The 20,898-nt window shown below is 35.4% G+C and overlaps 2 protein-coding genes and 1 long non-coding RNA gene across 13 annotated transcripts in view; all 3 read right to left on the bottom strand.

Moving 5' to 3' along the window:
- LOC119629496 (AF4/FMR2 family member 3) overlaps positions 1-4,877 on the bottom strand; it is a 317,469-nt gene extending 312,592 nt beyond the window's left edge. For 2 of the 5 annotated variants that reach the window (XM_062672111.1, XM_062672112.1), the window contains exon 1: positions 4,400-4,877. In XM_062672111.1, coding sequence (XP_062528095.1) covers positions 4,400-4,524 — 125 coding nt within the window. In that variant the 5' untranslated portion in view covers positions 4,525-4,877. The remainder of the gene's footprint in view (positions 1-4,399) is intronic. The other 3 variants (XM_038015465.1, XM_062672114.1, XM_062672115.1) reach the window with 2 other exon arrangements.
- A 1,901-nt stretch (positions 4,878-6,778) lies between these two features.
- LOC101737617 (uncharacterized) overlaps positions 6,779-20,898 on the bottom strand; it is a 32,505-nt gene continuing 18,385 nt past the window's right edge. The window contains exons 4-15 of one of the 7 annotated variants that reach the window (XM_012696101.4): positions 20,656-20,783; positions 20,055-20,230; positions 18,606-19,624; positions 18,120-18,237; positions 17,142-17,453; positions 16,611-16,718; positions 16,003-16,148; positions 13,647-13,760; positions 12,304-12,357; positions 11,175-11,268; positions 10,487-10,589; positions 6,779-9,809 (exon numbers count right to left, since the gene is read on the bottom strand). In XM_012696101.4, coding sequence (XP_012551555.1) covers positions 9,758-9,809; positions 10,487-10,589; positions 11,175-11,268; positions 12,304-12,357; positions 13,647-13,760; positions 16,003-16,148; positions 16,611-16,718; positions 17,142-17,453; positions 18,120-18,237; positions 18,606-19,624; positions 20,055-20,230; positions 20,656-20,783 — 2,424 coding nt within the window. In that variant the 3' untranslated portion in view covers positions 6,779-9,757. The remainder of the gene's footprint in view (positions 9,810-10,486; positions 10,590-11,174; positions 11,269-12,303; positions 12,358-13,646; positions 13,761-16,002; positions 16,149-16,610; positions 16,719-17,141; positions 17,454-18,119; positions 18,238-18,605; positions 19,625-20,054; positions 20,231-20,655; positions 20,784-20,898) is intronic. The other 6 variants (XM_021352242.2, XM_012696107.4, XM_012696113.4 and 3 more) reach the window with 6 other exon arrangements.
- Positions 14,474-15,990, bottom strand: LOC134200111 (uncharacterized). Its single transcript, XR_009974870.1, has 2 exons — positions 15,561-15,990; positions 14,474-15,362 (listed from the first exon to the last, which is right to left on the bottom strand). It is a non-coding gene; the product is annotated as an uncharacterized LOC134200111 (long non-coding RNA).

The following is a 20,898-nucleotide window of genomic DNA, read 5'->3' as shown; positions in this document are numbered from 1 at the left end:
CGGATCATGTTAATTAATCTAATTATCCCGTTGATCTAGTTTATGAAATATCTTTGTGTGACATTACATCTAGAGTCGTTTGGCAATTTTTGCGTGATTAAGTAACAAACATAAAAACTTTCACATTTATAACATTAGTATAGATTACAACTGAACGACTGACGCGACTCAAAATTCTACTTATTTTAAAAACACTTTGAAAGATACTAAAGCTCTTTAAGGTGTAACACGGTATTTTATCAAATTAGAAATGGGAAGCAGCCGCGCGATTTTTCCTTGACGTTCCGTATATCACATTAAAAGGATAATTAAAAAGGTAATTGATACATTATCGGTTCTGATAACGCCTCAGTTTTTGCAGAGTAATTCGCTTCTGACTATCAAACCACCAACGTGCAATCTAGGCCAAATTCATTCAAGCGCATTCAAAGAATGCGACAAATACATATTCTTTCAAGATTAGAATATAAAAGTCGATAATCGTCCATACAGATAAATTAAATGATTTGCATGACATATTATATAAACTAGTTTAATAAGTTTCCTTTAGGAAATAGTTGGCCCTTGACATACTGTTGCACCGACGAGGGCCAAGGTAAATTACTTTTCAGAAATGTCCGACTTCTGTAATAATTCGGTAGTCTCGTACATGGAATTCTTTTAAATACCAAGGATTTTGAATTTACCTTATTTTTAATTGAACAATAAAATTCTAAATTGTACTTTACATAAACTTTTTTGTTTGTTATTATAATACAATTTTTTGTATGTGTACTTTTTTATATTTACTAATTAATCTCTCAGAACATTGACATAGAACATTAAAGACAAAATGAGATATTATATAATGTGGTGATATAATAATTACAATTTAACATATAATTAAATAAATATTCAAGTATGATTTGACAATCAGTAAATTGCTCAATGCATCACATATAAATAGAGCAAAGAGCAAAATGAATGATAAGGATACAATGTGGTAACCCACATAGGAATATTTTACTCAATTAACAAAGTATATAAGATATCAGAGTTGTACTGTAAGTTAATACCGTATCAACTTTTCCCAAGATTTATATTTTAACATGACTACCTAAAAAAACGAAATTGTTTTCGGTGTACATGGGTATTATGGTCTTGGGCATGACGTGGGAGGAGCTAGAACAGACTGCCCAAGACCGATATAAATGGAAAAATTTGATTCGAGCCCTACACCCCAGCAGAGGGTAATAGGGAAGAATGATGATGATGATGATGATGATGATGATGATGATGATGATGTACATGTATGTGAGTTTATTCTGCAATAACTTTTAAATGCCCAAACAGAGTATGGGGTATTGTTAGAATTCTTATACCATTACACTGGCTATAAATTTTGGTAACATGGGAGTATGTTTTCTTTTTTAAAACTTAATATGCCTATTTTCTCGTAATATTTGATCTCAGCTACACAATAGTTAGTGTTTTTCTATACTGGAAATATTAAAAAAATTACATATAAATCGCTCACAATTAAAATTAACTTCAGTTTCTGATATATTGGGTATGAGACGAACCAAAAAGTACTTACTCCCCATTCTAAATTAATGATAACAGCATTTTATTAACTATTGCAAATTTGATTATATTCTAAAATTACAGGATCATTGGTTACCAATTATAAGTACATCTTGAAAAAAATGTACAGTACAGTTATAAATTTAATTACATAAAATATCTTACTTGTTCTGTCATGAGTACAAACCAATTGAATATTAATTTTTATTTTTGTTGCTGTTGTTGTTTACAACATTATTAAGTGTGTAGTGTTTTCGTGGGATTCCACATGCTTCAGAAATGATTAAGATTTTAATCTCACATTTATTACTTTAATTTTACAAAATCAGATACCTACTTTGAGAATCTAACAGTTTTTGTGGCTACGGACAACTATCAGTCAGGACATGGATCCAAAGTATTTTAACAGTTTTAAACGCGTTTTGTGCTTTTCTTAAGCATATTAAACAGGAAATGAATTCTCAAATATGATCTAGGTTTTGAAACAGTGTTATGTAAGAGACTCTTAAACTCATGATCTCCTCCTTGTGACGTTATCCTCAATGAGGAAAGTCGTGACCAACCTGTTTGGCTCTGGTGATGTGGTGGGCATTGTCAGTTATGGAATCAAGAGTGATGCGAATCTGGTTCTATCCTAGTCCTAAGAGACATCCTATGGACTTGAAAACGTGTACTACAATATATCAATACAACAATTTTATTACTTTGTCCTAATATCCTCCAGGATAAACGGGATAGCAAATGATTTTTAGTTCAGCTTGCTGTTAATGCCTACTTTTACTAGTCTCAAATTGAACATTTTTATATATTTTTTTTCATTTAGCAGCATTCTTTCAGAACATAAGAAAATACAACTGAGTAAATATAAATACGTACAATGAAAATTGAAATAAAGCAGCAACCACCATATTAACAGTTGTAATTATTCAAAAGTCAAAATTTGTGACAATGAATTTTTAAGATGTTTCAATTGTATGATATAATAGTCAACATGAAATACTGAGCACATCTACAGAATTGTTTTGAAGGCTGTTGTTTACTTTTTAAGGAACAGTTTCTAGAAATCATTTGAGGCACAAAACTTATTTGGTTGATAATATGCTTTTCCAAATAAAAACTGTATATTATCGGTAAATAAAATTAGTACTCTAACAAAAACATTCCAGCATAAGCCCTGCTGATCAAATTTGATGAGTGGCCTACTTGAGTTGAAGGTAGCCTATGTGAGGTTTGCAATATGTTAAAAGTTCTAAAAAGCCCTGCAACCAGACCGGTATGTAACTTTTAAGTTGTGAAGGCACATACATTTTGTACTACACAACTAATTTGACCTGGAGGTACAACGCGGAGGAATAACAAATCATTTTTCATATAATTGTGCAACTTAAAGACCCTTGCTACTTGACCAGTCACATTTCCTACCTCAAGGTGGTTATTGGTCAATATTGGTCTTGGAAATATAATTGAGTTTATGAGGTTTAGATCTGGACAAAGATACTTTAAGATTTTACTTCATTATAGCATAGTAGACTCATGTGTGTTATAGTGAGTGTGTATTTAGTTTTATGACTCTTCACTATAAAATTTCATAATTTTTGCCATATAATGTTGTTGTTTGTTCGAGAGGCCTATGTTCAGCAGTGGACAGTAGACAGGCTGAGATGATGATGATGATGATGATGAATAAACTTTTATTATTAGCGTATTTGAGCATGTTATATCTTGCGCCGTATAGTGTTGAGAAGTGGTAAACACATAAGTTTTCGTTGTTTGGATCAGTGGCAGCATAATATTAAGTAAATTAATTAATAAATTATGCAATAATCTTTAGAGACTATATTTGGTGAAGTCTTAGTATAAAACGGAACAACTGGGATGAATAGCATTGTTAAAATTCAAAATAAAAATTTATAATCTTAGCATATTTTTAGTAAGTATAGGAGCTGGCTTGGATTTCTTAGTCATCTTGTGCTGTGTAAATAATCTGAATTGTAATGGATGCTATTAAATTTCTTTAAAAATCTGACTATAAAGTATTTAGGCCCTGAATAAAGCAGAATGAGGTCATTCTTTTTTTTATTTTCTTTTTTGTAAGCTTTTAGATATTAGCCTATAGTTTTTAAATATTAAGTTTAATTTAATTAACTAGAGAATAAAAATAATTTAAAATTTAAACCATTCGTATTTTCTCAAATTACTTTTTATTTTATGGGTGTGTAAAAGTTTGATCATCAAGATGATACAAATACCTTTAAAATCAAGTAAATTAGTAAATAATCACATTAAGTTTATTCAATTCCGATATCAGCTCATAGGCTATTATAAATGTTTATTAGCAATTCAAATACTTTTTTGAAGCTGGGTCATCCACATAACTGTTACTAAATTAATGTTGTATCCATTTATTTCATGATTGTGTGACAGTTTCTACCTAGCACATAATATACAATTTTAATCATGCTTATACTGAATGCCTCTCTAACATAAGTTTTCTAAACCAAAGTATTACTACAAAAGTTTGCTAAAGCCTAAAACATAGGCAAAGAACTTGAAACTGTAGCGCGCCTTCTTTTTCGCACGTAGATCCATTTAGATATCACTGTCTCACTCACTCCCTTCACTGGGTGGATAAGAGAAAGTAACAAAAGAAAAATAATACATCTTTGCCTCATTACACAGTGGTAATTACATCCGCAATTTTTAATATTTGTAGGTAATGGTTGTAACTTAATAAATTTATCAAATGCATCACAAAAATATGAGACTGGCTTCTTTCTAACCTAATGTCGTTCGAAACTTTTAGCGACAACTTTTAAGAAAAAATCTGCATAAATACCTGTAAATACTATCATAAAGATGACATAAATTGTAAACATAAACAGGTAAACTAACCCTTTCTTCATGAGCCAGCTCTATTGGCTCCACTTGGTGAAAGAAGCTTTTGATGAAGAACACACTCATCCATTTTACGAACACTCATCTATTAACACAATATTTGTATTTATGTTTACACTAACTTGTCACAATCAAACTAAAATTCCACTTTTTGCTGCGCTAAACGCAGACGTCATTGACAAACAACCAAAGTGACGAGTTATTGCACTGGATCACATAGTAGATGAAAACACTGCGTACATTTATGGCCATGACATTATCATATCACAATTATTATCGTCTGTAGTCACTCCAGTATTAATTATTGCGTCTGTATCAGTTATTTATAAAAATAAAAGTGTAAAAAGCAAAAATTCACTCGCAGACAGTACTCACGACGTCGCACACTCACATAACGTAACGTGCGATTTCCTAGACACACACATACACAAACTAATGTCAAAGTGACAGTACTGTATTACAAAATATTGAGTCCGAAATATGTATGGGTACTGATCAAAATTCATAAAAATTTGAAAGCCAATTTCTTTTCAATTATCATTACTATTATTTTTTCTAACCATAATAAAATTGTTAAATTTCTTAATTAAATTCGGAGTCTGAGCTGAATGTTACATGTATTGCACTCTATGGTTTAAAAATGATCAAAAAAGTTATCTTCTAATATTGTTACTAAAGCAAAGTGGATGTTTTGTGGATTCTTTTAATGTGCCTAGTATTTATGCGCTGCGAGTTTATAGTTTTCATCTCATTTCATGCAACAAGCGCCATGGAATGTAATTTGTGACATGGTATTTGATATAAGCTTAAGTAAAATTTTCTAAAGGCAGACGGCAATCATTAAAGCGATATAAATCATCTTCTTCACAATACATCAAAATAAAGAAAGTATATTATGGATGATAGCATTTGCGTAGCAATACCCTTTGGCAAGAAAGTTCCAAAATATGGAAGTGCCAAAAACACAACTATTAGAGATTCTTCACTTTACACAATTATTTAATATCAATATTCTATTTTTTTACCTTCAGTTCCGAGTTTACTTAGTGGTCTAATTAGGAAACCCTCTCTAAATTCTCAACCAATCCAAATTCTTACTTCCCAAAAATGTCATCTTATGTTGAATTAGAATTTGACAAGTTGGAATCATCGATGTCTGATCTTATATTTCTAATTTCGAAATTTCTTGCTACTTTTTAATGTAGGAAGCCTTATCACATTTTAAGACAGTCCTTCATACCACTTACATTCTCAATGTAATAAGCAACTGCGAAAAGTGACTACTCGTGAACATACCTCACGTGCAAGAATATGTTACAGCGAGCAAAAAGGCCGCGAACAGTCCCTAAAGTCAACTGTGTGCGTAGTGCGAGTTTTTTAACGTTTTCGATAGCGTAAAATTTAACACAAATTTGTATAAAATTTTAACGCCGCCCTGCAGGCAAATGTTCCATACAAATCTGAGTTAACTTTTACGCTATCGAGAAAGTTAAAAAACACGCACTAAGCACATTAGTGTTAAGTGGTTTTCAGAGCCCATAGACATCACGACCACGTAAATGCTTCCTTATGACACGAGGCCAGTCTTATTGAGCCATAATAATTATTCAATGTCTGCCCCCAAAGTTACTTAAGAATAGATTGAACTTGCACATTTTTGAACTGAAAAATAATTTAAGCGCTAATATTACCGTTGAGCCGCTTGGTAAGATGAGAGGGCTCCAGTAACAACTTAATACCATGGTGCGCCGTGAGCCTGTTCACAATTGTGTGCCATTCATGCATTCAAAACAATAAAGTTTGATCGTATATTAAGAGATAGTATATTATATAAAGGGTATATTAAGAAATAAGCCTGGTCAAATCGTATCATACCTGTGTCTCATTCTATACGGCAGATAATAACCGTATACTTGATTTCGCGTTTTTGAAATGATAAATACAGCGACGGGCGATGTTTAAGTAATGGAAAAAATCGCAATCGGGGTAAAATTACAATTGAGCCAACGTTTATCTCGCTCCGTTTTCTAAGTTTGATGGGTATGAAAATCGGCAAAAGTTCAAAATCAATGGCAACAGAAAAAAATTCAAAAGAAAGGTGTTTATAATTAGCACTTTTTTCTAAACTTGAATGACATTTCAATACATTTGCTCTATGTTAGCAAATAGCACCACATAGTAAAGAGTACCACAGCTGTAGGTTCACCAATCAAAAGCGCAATATGTAATTGTACTCTTTCTTACAGCAAAGACAATGGGTAGGATATGTCTGTCGTGTGTCGACAAGTTTACAGTTGATGTAAATAAAAAACAAAACACGTAAAATAAGTAGGTTTTATTAGAAAATGAAAACAAAATTTCTTACATTCTCTAAATAAGGCACGACGTGTCCAAACGAACCGTAAAACCCGCCAGGCCGGACCGGCTTTCACAAAACACAGCGAGAAAACAGCTCACAGTCATAATTATCAATAGGAAAAAAACATGTCCAGAATCGTTTGCTACATCTTCATGTCAAACCTGACATTAAAAAAAGTCAAAGTAACGTTAGGCATCCTAGAGTACCTAGTTGAATTAACAACGTTGTTACAATGTTTTCCAAATTGATCTAATCAAAATTAAATATGATTTTAAATTTTGTTAACAGAATAAATACGTTTGAAAATAACTATACATTACAAGTTCATGTTTACAAAAATATACAATTACAAACTAACGAACAGGCAAACGAGTAGCTATATTATAATGCCAGACTTAACTACTCTGAATACTGGTAATTTGGCCGGAAAACATCGATGCACGTGCGATACTTAAGCAAACATTCAATTAAGTCTAGATTTAAACGCGAATATTTGACCTAAAACTCTTGACTCTCATACATTGTACGGATTCTTGTCTTTTTCCGAGTTTGGACTTTAATATAGTTTTAATTTAAAACTTAAACTCGTTGATAGATATCAGATTTTATGTATCCAGTTATGTGAAATACTTCTTCAATTTTAACGATTCAATATTGCTATGTAATATTTCAGTAATATATTTCCTTTATACTATTATATTACAAATTCGGGTATTCAGCAAAATTAAGTTCAGTTTCAACATCGATACTATTATTTCGTTACAGTTAAATGACTTTGTTGGCAACGATACATACTATGGAATAAATTTGTGTGAATAAAATCCAATTAATTATTGCTCGGATTTTATAATTGAGTAGTTCAAAGGTCACAGTTTGTTGTCAAAGAAATTCGCTATGTATGACCTCCGCAGCCAAAAGTCAATTCTTGAAAATACATAAACATAAAGAGTTCAAATGACACATATAAAAAGCTATTTATAGATATGATAAACTGATATGAAAAGCAACCACACCGACATTTACATAATGTACAAACATTTATATATCTATACAAACTCTTGTGAGTTTAATGTGACATTAGGTAAATTTTAAATTTGATATAATCCAAATAAATACTATGGAGGCGATTAAAAATATATTGTACGTAAAATTAATAACGTGCCATAATATGTACGCGTGTATATTACAAAGACGTGAAAATGTTCGTTTTTAAATACAAAAATTACCTCTAAAGCATTATTTATTAGATTACGTATTACAATATTTATTTAATCAAAATGCGAAAAATATTTATTATATTTCTTATCTTTAATAAATTATTAAGCCAAATGTTTATGTTATATTAACATCTAAATTTGTAAACAGCGTAGGAATATATTATCTTAATTTGTATGTCTTTGTACCAACGCATGATTAAAATATAGTTTTATATCAAAATGTTTTGAGCTTTCATAACGCGAATGACGACGAAAAGAGCACACAGAGGCTGAAATGATGAGGCTTTTCTATCAGAAAAGTCGTTTTCTAAACCTCTCTGATAAGACATAACAAAATTTTCTCAAGTAAAACTTTGAATGCCGGTTAAATTATAAATTTTATTTATTACAAGTGAACCCAGGCGACGATCCGCTAAAATTGGTTAAAATGTTAAAACTCGCGCGCCACCTGTCTTACGTTCATGGTACTATGACAAAAACCTACACAGTACCAAATAGTTTTTCGGTATCAAATGAGAATCGGATAATTCGTATATTACAATCAAACAAACATGCAAACATTCATTTTTATTGTATTCATAATAAAGTTTAAATAAGAATCAATGTTCGATAAAGCATAGTTCGGTAGCATTCGAACACTGAAAGATACTGAAAACTAAAAAAAATAGGATGTGAAAATGTTTTTTTATCAAATGTACATGGCATGAAAATTGGTCAAACATTACAAACTCGATACTAATTCTATACAAATATGACACAGATAAACTTGTGAGAACTTGCAAAGTGAAAAAATTCACTTTTTTTTTACATAGGTACAAATTAAAAAAAGTCTCCTTTTTTCCATTTTTATAAAATTTTTAAACTACCCCTATCATTCATTACAATCACTGTTTTTATCGCTTTACGTAAAAAAAAAACTACAGTTCGCGTACATTCAATAAGGAATTGTTTGAAAGAATCATAAAGAACTTAACAGTTTTTTAGATTTAAAGTGAAAAAGTTCAAGAATTTAAGAAAATGTTGTGTTTTTTACTAAGCTAATTTATTATTAAATTAAATTGTCAATACAATTACTAAATTAATGAAAAGTTTGTCGAATAACAAATAAGGTGTTTAGTTTAATTAGTTCAGATTCATAATAACAATGAAAGCTCCGAAAGTAATTAAGGCCGTTTTCCAATTACAGCCATTATTAACCATTACTTAATGGTAGTTTTCCAATTACAGAGCATAATGCAACTCAGTGACGCACAATGCCGGATTATGCTGAAGCTTAGTTGAGCATTATGCCGCATAATGCGCTCTTGTGCTGTAATTGGAAAACGGCCTAAAGCTGCAGTCTTAGTTGCGCGGCAAGACCGCCAGATGTCGCCCTTAATACAACAAAAGCATAAAACGAACGTACGCGAACTAAAACTTAACGTTTCATCATCACACTTAGACAAATATCATTAGACGATTTACATACACACATAACATCATTAACATTTTTATTATTCACAATAATCAAAGTGAGGAAGAAATTTAAGGGTTCAGTCGCGTTGATTTAATACAAATAATTTAATTATACTCTGAAACTTAGAAGTTATGTAGGTAATAAAACATCTATGTACCCTCTTTTTTACTGAATCAGGGATCGAGATGTTTTATTAACTACATAAGTCTAGTGGGGACTGGGCTAGTGTCGTGTCCTGGCCAACATATTGGCACAGCAGGACAAATGTCAGTAATGATCTACGTCCCCGGCCGGCGCCACGGAGTACGCTGATGGGGGCCTGTCCACACAAACGACTTCGTCACTCAACTGTATATATATATATTTATTGCCAGTGAACCACAAACCCACTGAGTTTCTCGCTGGATCTTTTCAGTGGGTCGCGTTTCTGATCCGGCGGTAGATTCTACGAAGCAGGGCTCTTGCTAGGGCCAATGTTAGCAACACCTCCGGTTTGAGCCCCAAGAGCTCACCTACACGCTAGGGTAAAGCTGATACAGCCTCTCAAGACTATCAGAATAGGTTGTAACTACTCCTTAGAACGCATATCTCAAAGTGGGTGGCGGCATTACGCTGTAGTTTTCCATGGTCTCTGATAACCATTTAACGCCAGGTGGGCTGTGACCTCATCCACACAACTATGCAAAAAAACGCCCTAGGGTTGCCACTTAGTCGTTTTTGAAAGTGGAGAAGGTATATTCATATATATTATATGTATTCAGATATTTTTACTGGTGATAGGACCTCTTGTGAGTTCACACGGGTAGGTACCACCACCCTGCCTATTTCTGCCGTGAAGCAGTAATGCGTTTCGGTATGAAGGGTGGGGCAGCCGTTGTAACTATATTTGAGACCTTAGAACTTATATGGTCTATGGGTTCCAGTAACCGCTTAACACCAGGTGGGCTGTGAGCTCGTCCGCCCATCTAAGCAATAAAAAAAAAAGTGTATATTTACCGCAGTCCCCGTCGCGGGGCTGGCAGCCGCGAGGGCCGCGGGAGCGCCGACACGCGCGCCTCCGCCCCCGACGCCGGCCGCGGCTGCTCCACTACCGGAGCCGCTGGAAGAGTCAAGCCAGACACATGGTCTTACATCATTAATTCAACTACTATCAGAAGATACGTTATAGGCTACTACTGCTTCCATTAATCCGTCTAATATAAAGAAACCGTCTAATATAACTGATTAAGTAACCAACATACAGACATCTATATTTTAATATGGGAAGCAAAAACTTTGTACCCCTTTTTACGAAAATTGCGCGGACGGAGGAGTACGAAATTTCGCACACCTATAGAGAATATAGAGGAGGGGTGCAGAATGCTAATATTTTTTTTTAAATTATACATACAAAATACATTAAGTCAATAAAAAAAAATTGCACACACATTACCATATATTTTATTCACCTACTATTTAAGGTTACGCTGAAATAGGCTCTCAAAGTTATCGGCTTAGGTAGGAAAAAAAAAGCATGCCTACTATTTGAAAAAATATTAACATTCTGCACTCTATTTCTATATTCTCTATAAATGTGGAAAATTTCATGCTCCTGCATCCGCGCAATTTTCGTAAAAAAGGGTTACAAAGTTTTTCTTCACGTATTTATATATAGATAAAAGATATATGTATATGCATTAATTACCGGGTACGTGTTTGTGCGTCGGAGGTCCGGACGCCGGCCTCGACACCCGAAATTGCGACGCGCCCGCCGTCGAATATGGCCTTGTGGTTGGTGGCTGTAATAATTTTTAATAATTTATTTATTTATTTCCGTTTCTGTATAACGTATTACGCAGAAATCAATATAAAAGGTTTTTTTTTAAATATATTTGATACATAATAAGATAAAGGAATCGAACTTGATACAACCAAACATTGGTCCAGTCCAATGCGTCATAACGGCGGTCCAACCTTGAAAATTTGGTCCACGCTGAATGAAACATGAGACAGTACATGATAGTAACATGACAAATATTATTGTCAATGAAGACAATTCAATGCGTCCTTTAAAATACGTCATTGTGATATAAATGATTATCACAATGGCAGGCAATGTAAATCAAACAACTTTTTTTAATTATTAACAATCGTTCTGCTCTGACTGAAAGAATGATGTTAGCACCAAAGTAGTGTGATTTTAAGCTTATTATTGGTACCACCACTGCCTATTTCTGTCGCGAAATAGTCACGCGTTCCGAATTGAAGAGTGGGAGAGTAATTATAATACAGAATTGGCGGCTTTTGACGTGATGATGCCTATAGGTCCCAATAACAAAAAAAAAATAGCAATGTTCGTTTTCCTTTAAAACAAACAAATATGCTAATAATTACTTAATTATCAAATCGTAAACTTCGTGAACAAGATTGGTACATAAAACATAAAATTTCAAGATGTCACTGTTTGCACGCAGTTTGCATATTATATATCTATAAAAAAATCTGAAAAAACGAGCTCTAAGCTTTTCTAGATCTGTGTGCTTAGTGCGAGTTTCTTAATGTTATCGATAGCGTAAAAGTTAACCCAATTTTGTATCCAACAGCGTCCCTGAGGGCAAAGGAAGGCAAACTATCCCATTCCATACAAATATGAACCAACTTTTACTCTATCGAGAACGTTAAAAAACTCGCACTAAGCACACTGTACTGATTCATCGAACACGTAAATTTACATAGCCCTACAAACATATAGACAGTACAGTGATTGCAATTAATTTTCGAACGTCTTCGGAAGTAAAGCGATCCGTCCACCAATGAGAAGGACAAACACTCACAGGCATATGGCTCCTCATAGAGACGGGAACGGCGCTGCCCGGCCCCGACCGGAGCTGCATCCGCACACACGCATCGAGTTAATATTGTTAACGACATTTCTTATGTTGACGTTGGTACATTAGCTTCGAATTTCAATTTTAACATATTATTATGCATCCTTCTTTGTAGACTAACAATAATTTATTTGTAATACGATTATAAGAAAAATCAAAGTATAATCTATGCCGTCATAATATAATCTGTAATTTCATGGACTCTTTGGCGGATTAAATGTGTAATAATGGAGGTTTATTAATCGTTTCGCATATTTTAAGTGCGGGAAAATGAAGCAAATTCGCTGAAACGAAGCTTATTGAGTTCATCGAAAAACTACACTGAAGGAATCTCAGCAAATAACCAGTTGTCAGTTCATCCCAATTGATTAAAGTCTCATATTAAACACATTTCATATCATACCATAATATAAGAAGGAAATATAAGACTTGGCTTAAATAACTCATTACAAGGCCATAAAGTCTATACAAAAAGTAAATAGCCTTATTTCTCAATGTTGTTATAAAATATATGTTGTGTTGTAGAGATTATTTTACTATTCAATGGGTAATGCATGGTTGTCCCGCGGCAGATGTGAGCATAACTGTTTGACTGATCCGTGGTCACTCATAATACTACCTACGGTATCTACATAGTTATTTTCATTAAGGGTTCAGCGAATTTGTTTTCAATGTTTCTGCGCAACGATTCTTGTTAGAAAAAGAAAGGAATATGACTTTGTCTCCCTCGCAAGAACCTTCAAATCTATCACAGACAAAGAATTTCAGATAATGCACAGACTATTACGACTAGTTTCAAAATGTAATCAGCATTATATATTTATTGAGAAATGTACCAACGAGAACAATTAGTTATAGACAAATAAGCAAATGAAGATAAATGTTTAAAACAAACAAAAAACATTGAATATACCACCACCACAACAGTAAAAGCAAAATTTAAATATTATTATGATGTTCTATGGCGTTAAATAAATACGCAATGAATATTATATATGAATTAAATTTTAAATATTTGACATCTGCAAAGGTAAGCTTACATTTTTAAATATAATAATATCCAAAAATGAGAATGATTTTTCTGAAGTTCACATCTTCAGTTTGCATTAAATGTTGTAAGGCAACACATAGTTGTATTCTTAGTGTGAGTTTTTTAACGTTCTCGTAATGTTAAAGTTAACAACAGCGCCCCTAGCGGCAAACGTAGGCAAAACTCCATACGAAGTTGAGTTAACTTTTACGATATCGAAAACGTTAAAAAACTCGCACTAAGCACACAGGTGACTCACGTCTCTGGGCGCCACCAGTTGGCTCTGAGGTCGGTCCCTGCGCAACGTCTCCGTGCCCTGCCTGACCAGAGCGGGCGGAGTCGTCAACACAGGTCTCGGTCTGTCTTCTGTCTTCTGAAATAATTATATTTTAATTTATAAGATTAGATATCTAGAAGGCGTCGTGGCCTAAAGGATAAAGCGTCCGGTGCATTTGCGGGTAAAATGTTTTCTAATGAAATACGTACTTAACATATTATGTTCACGATTGACTCTACCACGGTGAAGGAATAACAGCGTTTAATGAAAATCAAACCCACAAAACTATAATTTGCGTAATTACTGATGGGAGGACCTCTTGTGAGTCCGCACGGGTAGGTTCCACCACCCTGTCTCGTCGCTCGTCGTCAGCTCGTCGACCCTGTACTGGCTGTACTAATAATGGATTTTTTGGGGGGAACGCGAGGAACAAAGTTTTTGATTTGTTTTATTTTGTCTATTTAGTGTTTCTTCAGGTTTAAATGTGTAATAACGGTGGTTTATTAACTGTTTAGTTTACTGTGAAAGTGCACAAATGTGGGAAAATGAAATAAAGCCGCTGAGCATAACTTTTCGGGATCCTCCAAAAAGTCCCCTGAAAAATTTTCAGTAAATGTCCACCATTTTACTGACATTATATTTCATCCCATATCATCTCATCTCATTTCCCTTCATTTTCATTTCATTTCATAATATCATTTCTCACCTTCGATCAATAATAGTACTAGATTAAGGATCAGGAACAAAAATAAGACGCTCCAGTGGCCACGTTTGCAGACACGAAAACATCTTCATTTCTTAGAAAAAAGTTTAATAATGTTAACGACTTCAGTTTATTATAAACCTTAATACTTAAACATAAAGTTTAATTACCATTGCAAAATATATGTATTTAGGTCCTTTCGTCAGAAAAAGAATATTATGGAATAAATTTAAAATGTCACTTGAACATAAAAAGTCATCAGTACAAAAATATTTATTCTAAAATGATACTTAAAGCCTAATTTATAAGGTTAAAAATATTTGTTTAAAATTTCGTGCTTATTGTATTGTGGAACTAGATGTAGTTCTTGGTATTACATTTCAATGCTCAGAACACAGTAAGTATTGAAAGACATAGAGTTGCAGAATATACATATTTGTTTTAGGTTTGTTTTGTATGGTCGCTACTATTTTTGACCGATTGAAAAAAGTAGTAGATAATATTTTACATTGCCGCTATTACAACAAATAGGTGATAAAAAATAAAATTGAATAAAGTAAAAAAAATATGAAAGGAAACACGAAACATGTTTTCCACGTATTCTTTATACAGAAGTAATTAAAACAATAATGTAGGTTTAATTACCTTTAAACAGATTCAGTTTGTTATAAAGCTGTCTTTTAGAAGTCATTTTTATATGAGCGGTTTCTTTTTTACAAATATAATGTAATCTTATATCAATGAATTTTTTTATAATCAGTTTAATTTAGGCTTATTTTATGGCTGTGTTCGTTTCCCCCAGAAAACAAATCCTTTTCAGCATATACGCTTAAAATATTTACACATACATATAAAGTTTTTTTAATACTTTTTTGCATTGATTTGCCACCACCATTGAACAATTCTAGAATTTTTATAAGGGTTCTATATTTCTTCTCTTTCTTTCGCGACAATATATATCCATTGTGCACAGCGACAAGGGGCTACTAGGAAATCTACAAACAAAAATAACATTATAAAATAATAAAACTACTCTATGCATTCCCTGTCCAAGAATAGGTGATGTTTGTTACAATAGTTGGTGCCTTGTTGCAAATATTGGCCAAACAATTACAATATTCGTAAATCGTGTTTTATTTACAATATAATTGTGTTTATTATTTTATGGAAAACACTTAATAATATAAATTTACCAAAAAAAGATATTCCTTCCAAAACCTTGGTGTTACGGTGGTTTTTTACTCAGTTTTTGAACACGCATTGCAGCGTTTTGACGTCTTAGTGTTGGCTATGATTGGACCATACTAATTTGAAATAAGACCACAAATTTATTTGTGGTCTTATTTTTCGGGCCGTTTTTGAAGCGCTAATCGCGAATCTAGTAGTATTATTGATCGAAGTTTCTCACATAAAAAAGTTTTCATTAAAATTAAAATAAGACTTGGCCTAAAGGTATTAGTTACCAGGTCATAAAATGCCTTTAAAAAAAACTAATAATAAATGGCTTACGAAGCGAATGCCAACTGTTAGTATTCATGAACACACCCCAATGATTTCCCGCAAAAGGCGTCGCAATAGCACTGCCCGTGTAATCATCCGAGTCCAACACGATTTGATTAGGTTTAATTATTTCACCTGAGGTTCGGGCAGCGTGTAGGATTCCGATGCAACGGGAGCGTTGGAAGTGGTGGGGCTGAGCGCCGGGTTCGAAGCGTACACGCCGCGGCGTACCATCGTGCGTCCCGACGCGCCGCGCGGAGCGTACGAGCCCGCGGTGTTGCCTGTAATAAAAAAAATTAAAGGTGACCGAATATATATCTTAGCGCGCGATTATAAATATCACATGTATCTCACCTCAAAACGCGTCACAAAAGATTAAAGCAGGCAGTGTTAATCACAGACATTATTAAAAAAAAAAGTTTTGAAGCAATCATACGACATGGTAATAGTATTTGTTTAAATACATTTGCCTTTTATCCTTTTCAAATCAAACGACAAATCGAATCGAAGCATATAGGTTATATATAATGTGTAATATTCAGATTTGTTCATGATTGACTGACTAGGTGGCGAAGAAACATTTTTGCGACAAACAAGATTGTTTGCTCTTCACCTGAGTGTTTTTTTTATATAATATTATTTACACGCATTTATACAAGTTTCTAGTTTCCTTAACCTACTTTGGGAACGATTGTGTGTTTTGTTTTTTATTTTATTAACATTTTAGAATATACTAGACTCACCAGGTATCCTACTCAGTTCTCTATGGGAACTATATTGCCTCAACTTGGAGGTCGGCAGGTTTGTCTTTCTCGGGACAGCGGCCGGTGGTATCATTGAACCGTACGATACTAAAAAAATATAAAATAAAAAACGTGCCGATGACGTGTGATCGTGCCATGATGATATTTTAAACTAGATTCGTAATCTGTACTTTAACCGATTTATTATTTTTAATCAAATTAGTTATTGGTGTTAATGGCAACACTAAAGCGGCACAGATTAAAAATCTTACAAAAATGAAGCGCCTTTACTTACTTGCTAAAAAAAACAACAAAATTCATATAACTGTTTTCTATGAGAACAAAAGTATTATGTCCTATGAATGTCTTTCGCGTTGAAGCTCAATCTTAGTAAGCATTTATTAAATTAAACTACAACATTGCGAAGCTAAGTATGTATTATAGTTTGATATTCAAAATTTTATTTCAATGAGGCTGAGACTAAAATCGACTTTATGTAAAGCGTTCTTAAGGACTATTTTCGATAATCACCTGTATTGGTAGGAGAAAACTTTCTGGGCGGCGATTTCTGAGGAGAAGCGTTACCCTTCTTATCTGGACTGGTCTTGCCGGCGAGGATATCTCTCTTCGCCGATGTCTTCTTGATCATGGTCGCGCTGTTGACCACCGTCGTGTTGTGCATGTCGTATGTACGCTCCATAGGCGAGTCGGTAACCGGCACTTTGGTGTACGATTTGTCGTCTAGCATGTCGTATATTGGTGATATTGTACTGTGCAAGTTTAATAAGTCGTTTTGCGCTCCTCTCCTTAGCGGCATCAGGGGAGTTGATGCTATTTGTGTACCTGGAATATTATTATTTGGTTTGAGGTTACAGGCGCACGGATAGCTCCCCAGCTAAAGCGTTATTTTTTTTAAATTTATTGCATAGATGGCTGGATGAACTCACAGCTCACCTGGTGTTAAGTGGTTACCGGAGCCCATGGACATTTGCAACGTAAGCCCCACCTTGAAATATAAGTTCTAAGGTCTCAATATAATTACAACGGCTGCCCCACCTTTCAAACCGAAACGCATTACTGCTTCAAGACAGAAATGGGGTAGGGTGATGGTAATTACCCGTGCGAACTCACAAGAGGTCCTACTACCTTACTACGCGTACTCATTTTTGTTCATCGACGATACGCAAGAGGCTGTTTCGATGTTAATCTCGATAAAAGAGCTTCATGAACTAATAATACCTCATTAAATCTGCATTCTGGTGGTAAGACCTCCTGTGAGTCCGCGCGGGTAGGTACCACCACCATGCCTATTTCAGCCGTGAAGCAGTAATGCGTTTCGGTTTGAAGGGTGGGGCAGCCGTTGTAACTATACTGAGACCTTGGAACTTATATCTCAAGGTGTGTGGCGCATTTACGTTGTAGATGTCTATGGGCTCCAGTTACCACTTGACACCAGGTGGGCTGTAAGCTCGTCCACTCATCTAAGCCATTAAAAAAAACATAGCTTACGTGGATCATGCAGTGGCACGTCGTGTGGCGCGCAGTCCGGCGGACTCGACGAGCTAAAGGTCCCTGTGTCGGTGCTCTCCGTCGAACCAACCATCGCTCTCTCTTGTAAGCCCCACTCCTGAAATTAGACGATGACAATCAGAAAATCTATTTCTATACTAATAAATAAATCTACAGTGGGTTTTACGGATGTTCCGTTATAACTACTGAACCATGCATCCGATTGACTTGAAACTTGGTACCCATGTAGAAAATACATGTACTTAATGGATAGGCTAATATTTATATGAGTGTTGGACTCCCTACACCAGTTGCGGGGGCGTTAACAATGAAAATCTTTGTGGAGCTGAAAAATAATAATATTAATTTTAAATGCCCAGCAAAGCGGACGGGTACTTAGATTTACCATTGCTGCCATCTAGTGGCTAGATTTTGAATTATTAGTTAAGACAATTATTTAGAAAAGACAACACAAGTCACACATACCCCTACCTCTTGCTGCAGCGTCCTCTCACTGGAATCGATGAGGTTCATCGTGGCCGAATTGATATCGATCATTTTTTGGTTGTCGTCAGCCTTTACGTACACGACGGTAGTGTCCATCGCGTTCGCTTTAGGCGACGCTTTCTTGAAGGTGGCGTTACGTTTTGGCGTTTCCCTGGCAACCTCCTCCTGACCGCAGCCGTTGTTCAAAGCTCTCCGCCTCGACAGAAGCTCCGATGCGTTCTCCATACTCTGGCGGGGAACCGTGATCGTTTGGTTCGGCAGCTGAATCGTTTTAATAGCCGGGTCGGCTTGTCTTTCTGGTGGAGGAACGCGGTCTGATTCTGTGGGCAACGCCTTCCTGGCCAAAGACAGCTTCTGCCGCGCCTGTATGATCTCGTTTAGTTCTTGCTTCCCTAACGTAACATTCAAACTATTTCTGCCGACGTCATCAGGCTTCTGGAGGCCCATGTCTTTGTAGAAAGCGTCGTCTCTCTCAAAGTTCTCCTTTTCCGCGTCATTGTCTCTCCGGAACTTGTTATTGGAGTAGTGCAGCGTGATCGTCTCGGCCATCTCCGGGCCCGGCTTTGCGGACTTCGGGGAGTCTTTCTTGTCGCTGTTCTCGTTCAAAACTTTAGAGCCGTCGATCTGACACGCCTCCTCGCGGGCTTTCGTGTAGCTCTCAGAATTCCTCAAGCCGGATTCGCGTTTCGTGAAACTGTTGTACAACTGACATCGCGGTCTGCTCGTTAATAATCTTTCGGACTGTTCTAAATGGGTGAAGGTCGCCGAACTGAAGATGTTCGAATCGGTGTTGTCTCTAGGCTTCGAAGTGTTGGAAACTATGTAGGATGAGTTAACAGAACTGACGAGGCTGGGCGGCAGAGAATCCATTAAGCTGTCGTTGTCCGGGTAGGTGGTCTGTGAGAGGAAGCTGGTGCTCATATCTTTCTCGTCGAGTATGCTGAGCGTCATGCTCGTCATCATTGGGTCGATGCTGTCGCGGCCCGACGTGGGGAGCCCTGCAAGTATTAACAGGCGTCAAAATAATGTTACGCCGGTAAGAGTAACGCCATCTATCGCCGAATAGTCGAACGAATATAGAAGGATCTAGTAGCACCTAAAACGCTCGAGAAGTACAACGCCATCTATTGTCAGATAGCGGAAACATAATACTAGAGATGTGTGGAATATTCTCGATAATTCTAGGGATGAGGTATCGACTATAAAAGCGTTGCAGAGATGGCACGCAGTCAGTCAGTAATCGAAACTACTCGAAGCGAAACAGCGAACGGATCATCTGAAGCGAATTGAGAATTTTAAACTGTTTGTGAAGTGTTACAGGTTTACAGGTTTTTAGTTGTACTTTGGTGGAATTTTATTTATCCCGAACCCCAGCGCCTAACACGCGATTCTTCTCCCTCGAACAATCTGTAGTGTCTGAATTCTTACCTGAATCTCTGTATGACGGGATTGATTTCCTGCTTTCCATAGACTCAGGGTTGAAGGTTCCAGAACTTTCCATGACTAGCGACGACACGAGACTCGGAGGTGACATCCGCATCAGGGAGTCACCACTCTGGTACATATTCAGGCTGCCGCGTTCGTTAATTATATTTGACAGTCCCCTGAGTGCGTAAAGGTTTTCATTATACATTACATGTGAGTTTCAAATTACAAAACAATTTTCGAACTTGATTGCTTATACTAAACTTAGGTGTTATTTTGACAGATCACAGAAACTCATGTGACTTAAATTCAAATTTATACTGTCTTTGTCGGTGTAATTTCTCGTACCTAGGACCACTTCAAGGCGCGAGATAGACAATAAAAAATTTACAATAACTACACTGCTTTTGACTAGCTCCCGTTAGCGCTAGCTCTAATGATTGGTCCTTCGAACCGGATTTCATCCAGCGATCTATGAATAATAACGACTTATGGCAGTTCGAGATTTAGATAAAATAGACGTGCACATTGCACCAATGCCACCGTAACATCTGCGACGATCTGAGAAAACTTATTACAAATCAACTAGAGAATAAAGACATACTTATTGAACGTGTTATGAAGATTATGCGCCGGCTGAGAGAAGTCTATGTTGATAGGCTTTGATGGAACTGACTCGATGGAAGGCCGACCCGACCTCTCCGGACCTAAAGTGATATCAGCGTCTTCCAACTGAAAATAATGTATCAGAATATTTACGGGTTCATACTTTAATTACACATAGTTTATAGTACATGATCTCTTTTTCAAAACACAGATGGCTTGATTGTTTTTTAGTATGTTGTGG

The sequence above is a fragment of the Bombyx mori genome, chromosome 14, assembly GCF_030269925.1.
Source record: "Bombyx mori chromosome 14, ASM3026992v2".
NCBI classification, from domain to species: Eukaryota; Metazoa; Arthropoda; class Insecta; order Lepidoptera; family Bombycidae; genus Bombyx; species Bombyx mori.
The sequence above is the reverse complement of the archived record's forward strand: the minus strand, read 5'-3'. Positions and strand labels throughout refer to the sequence as shown.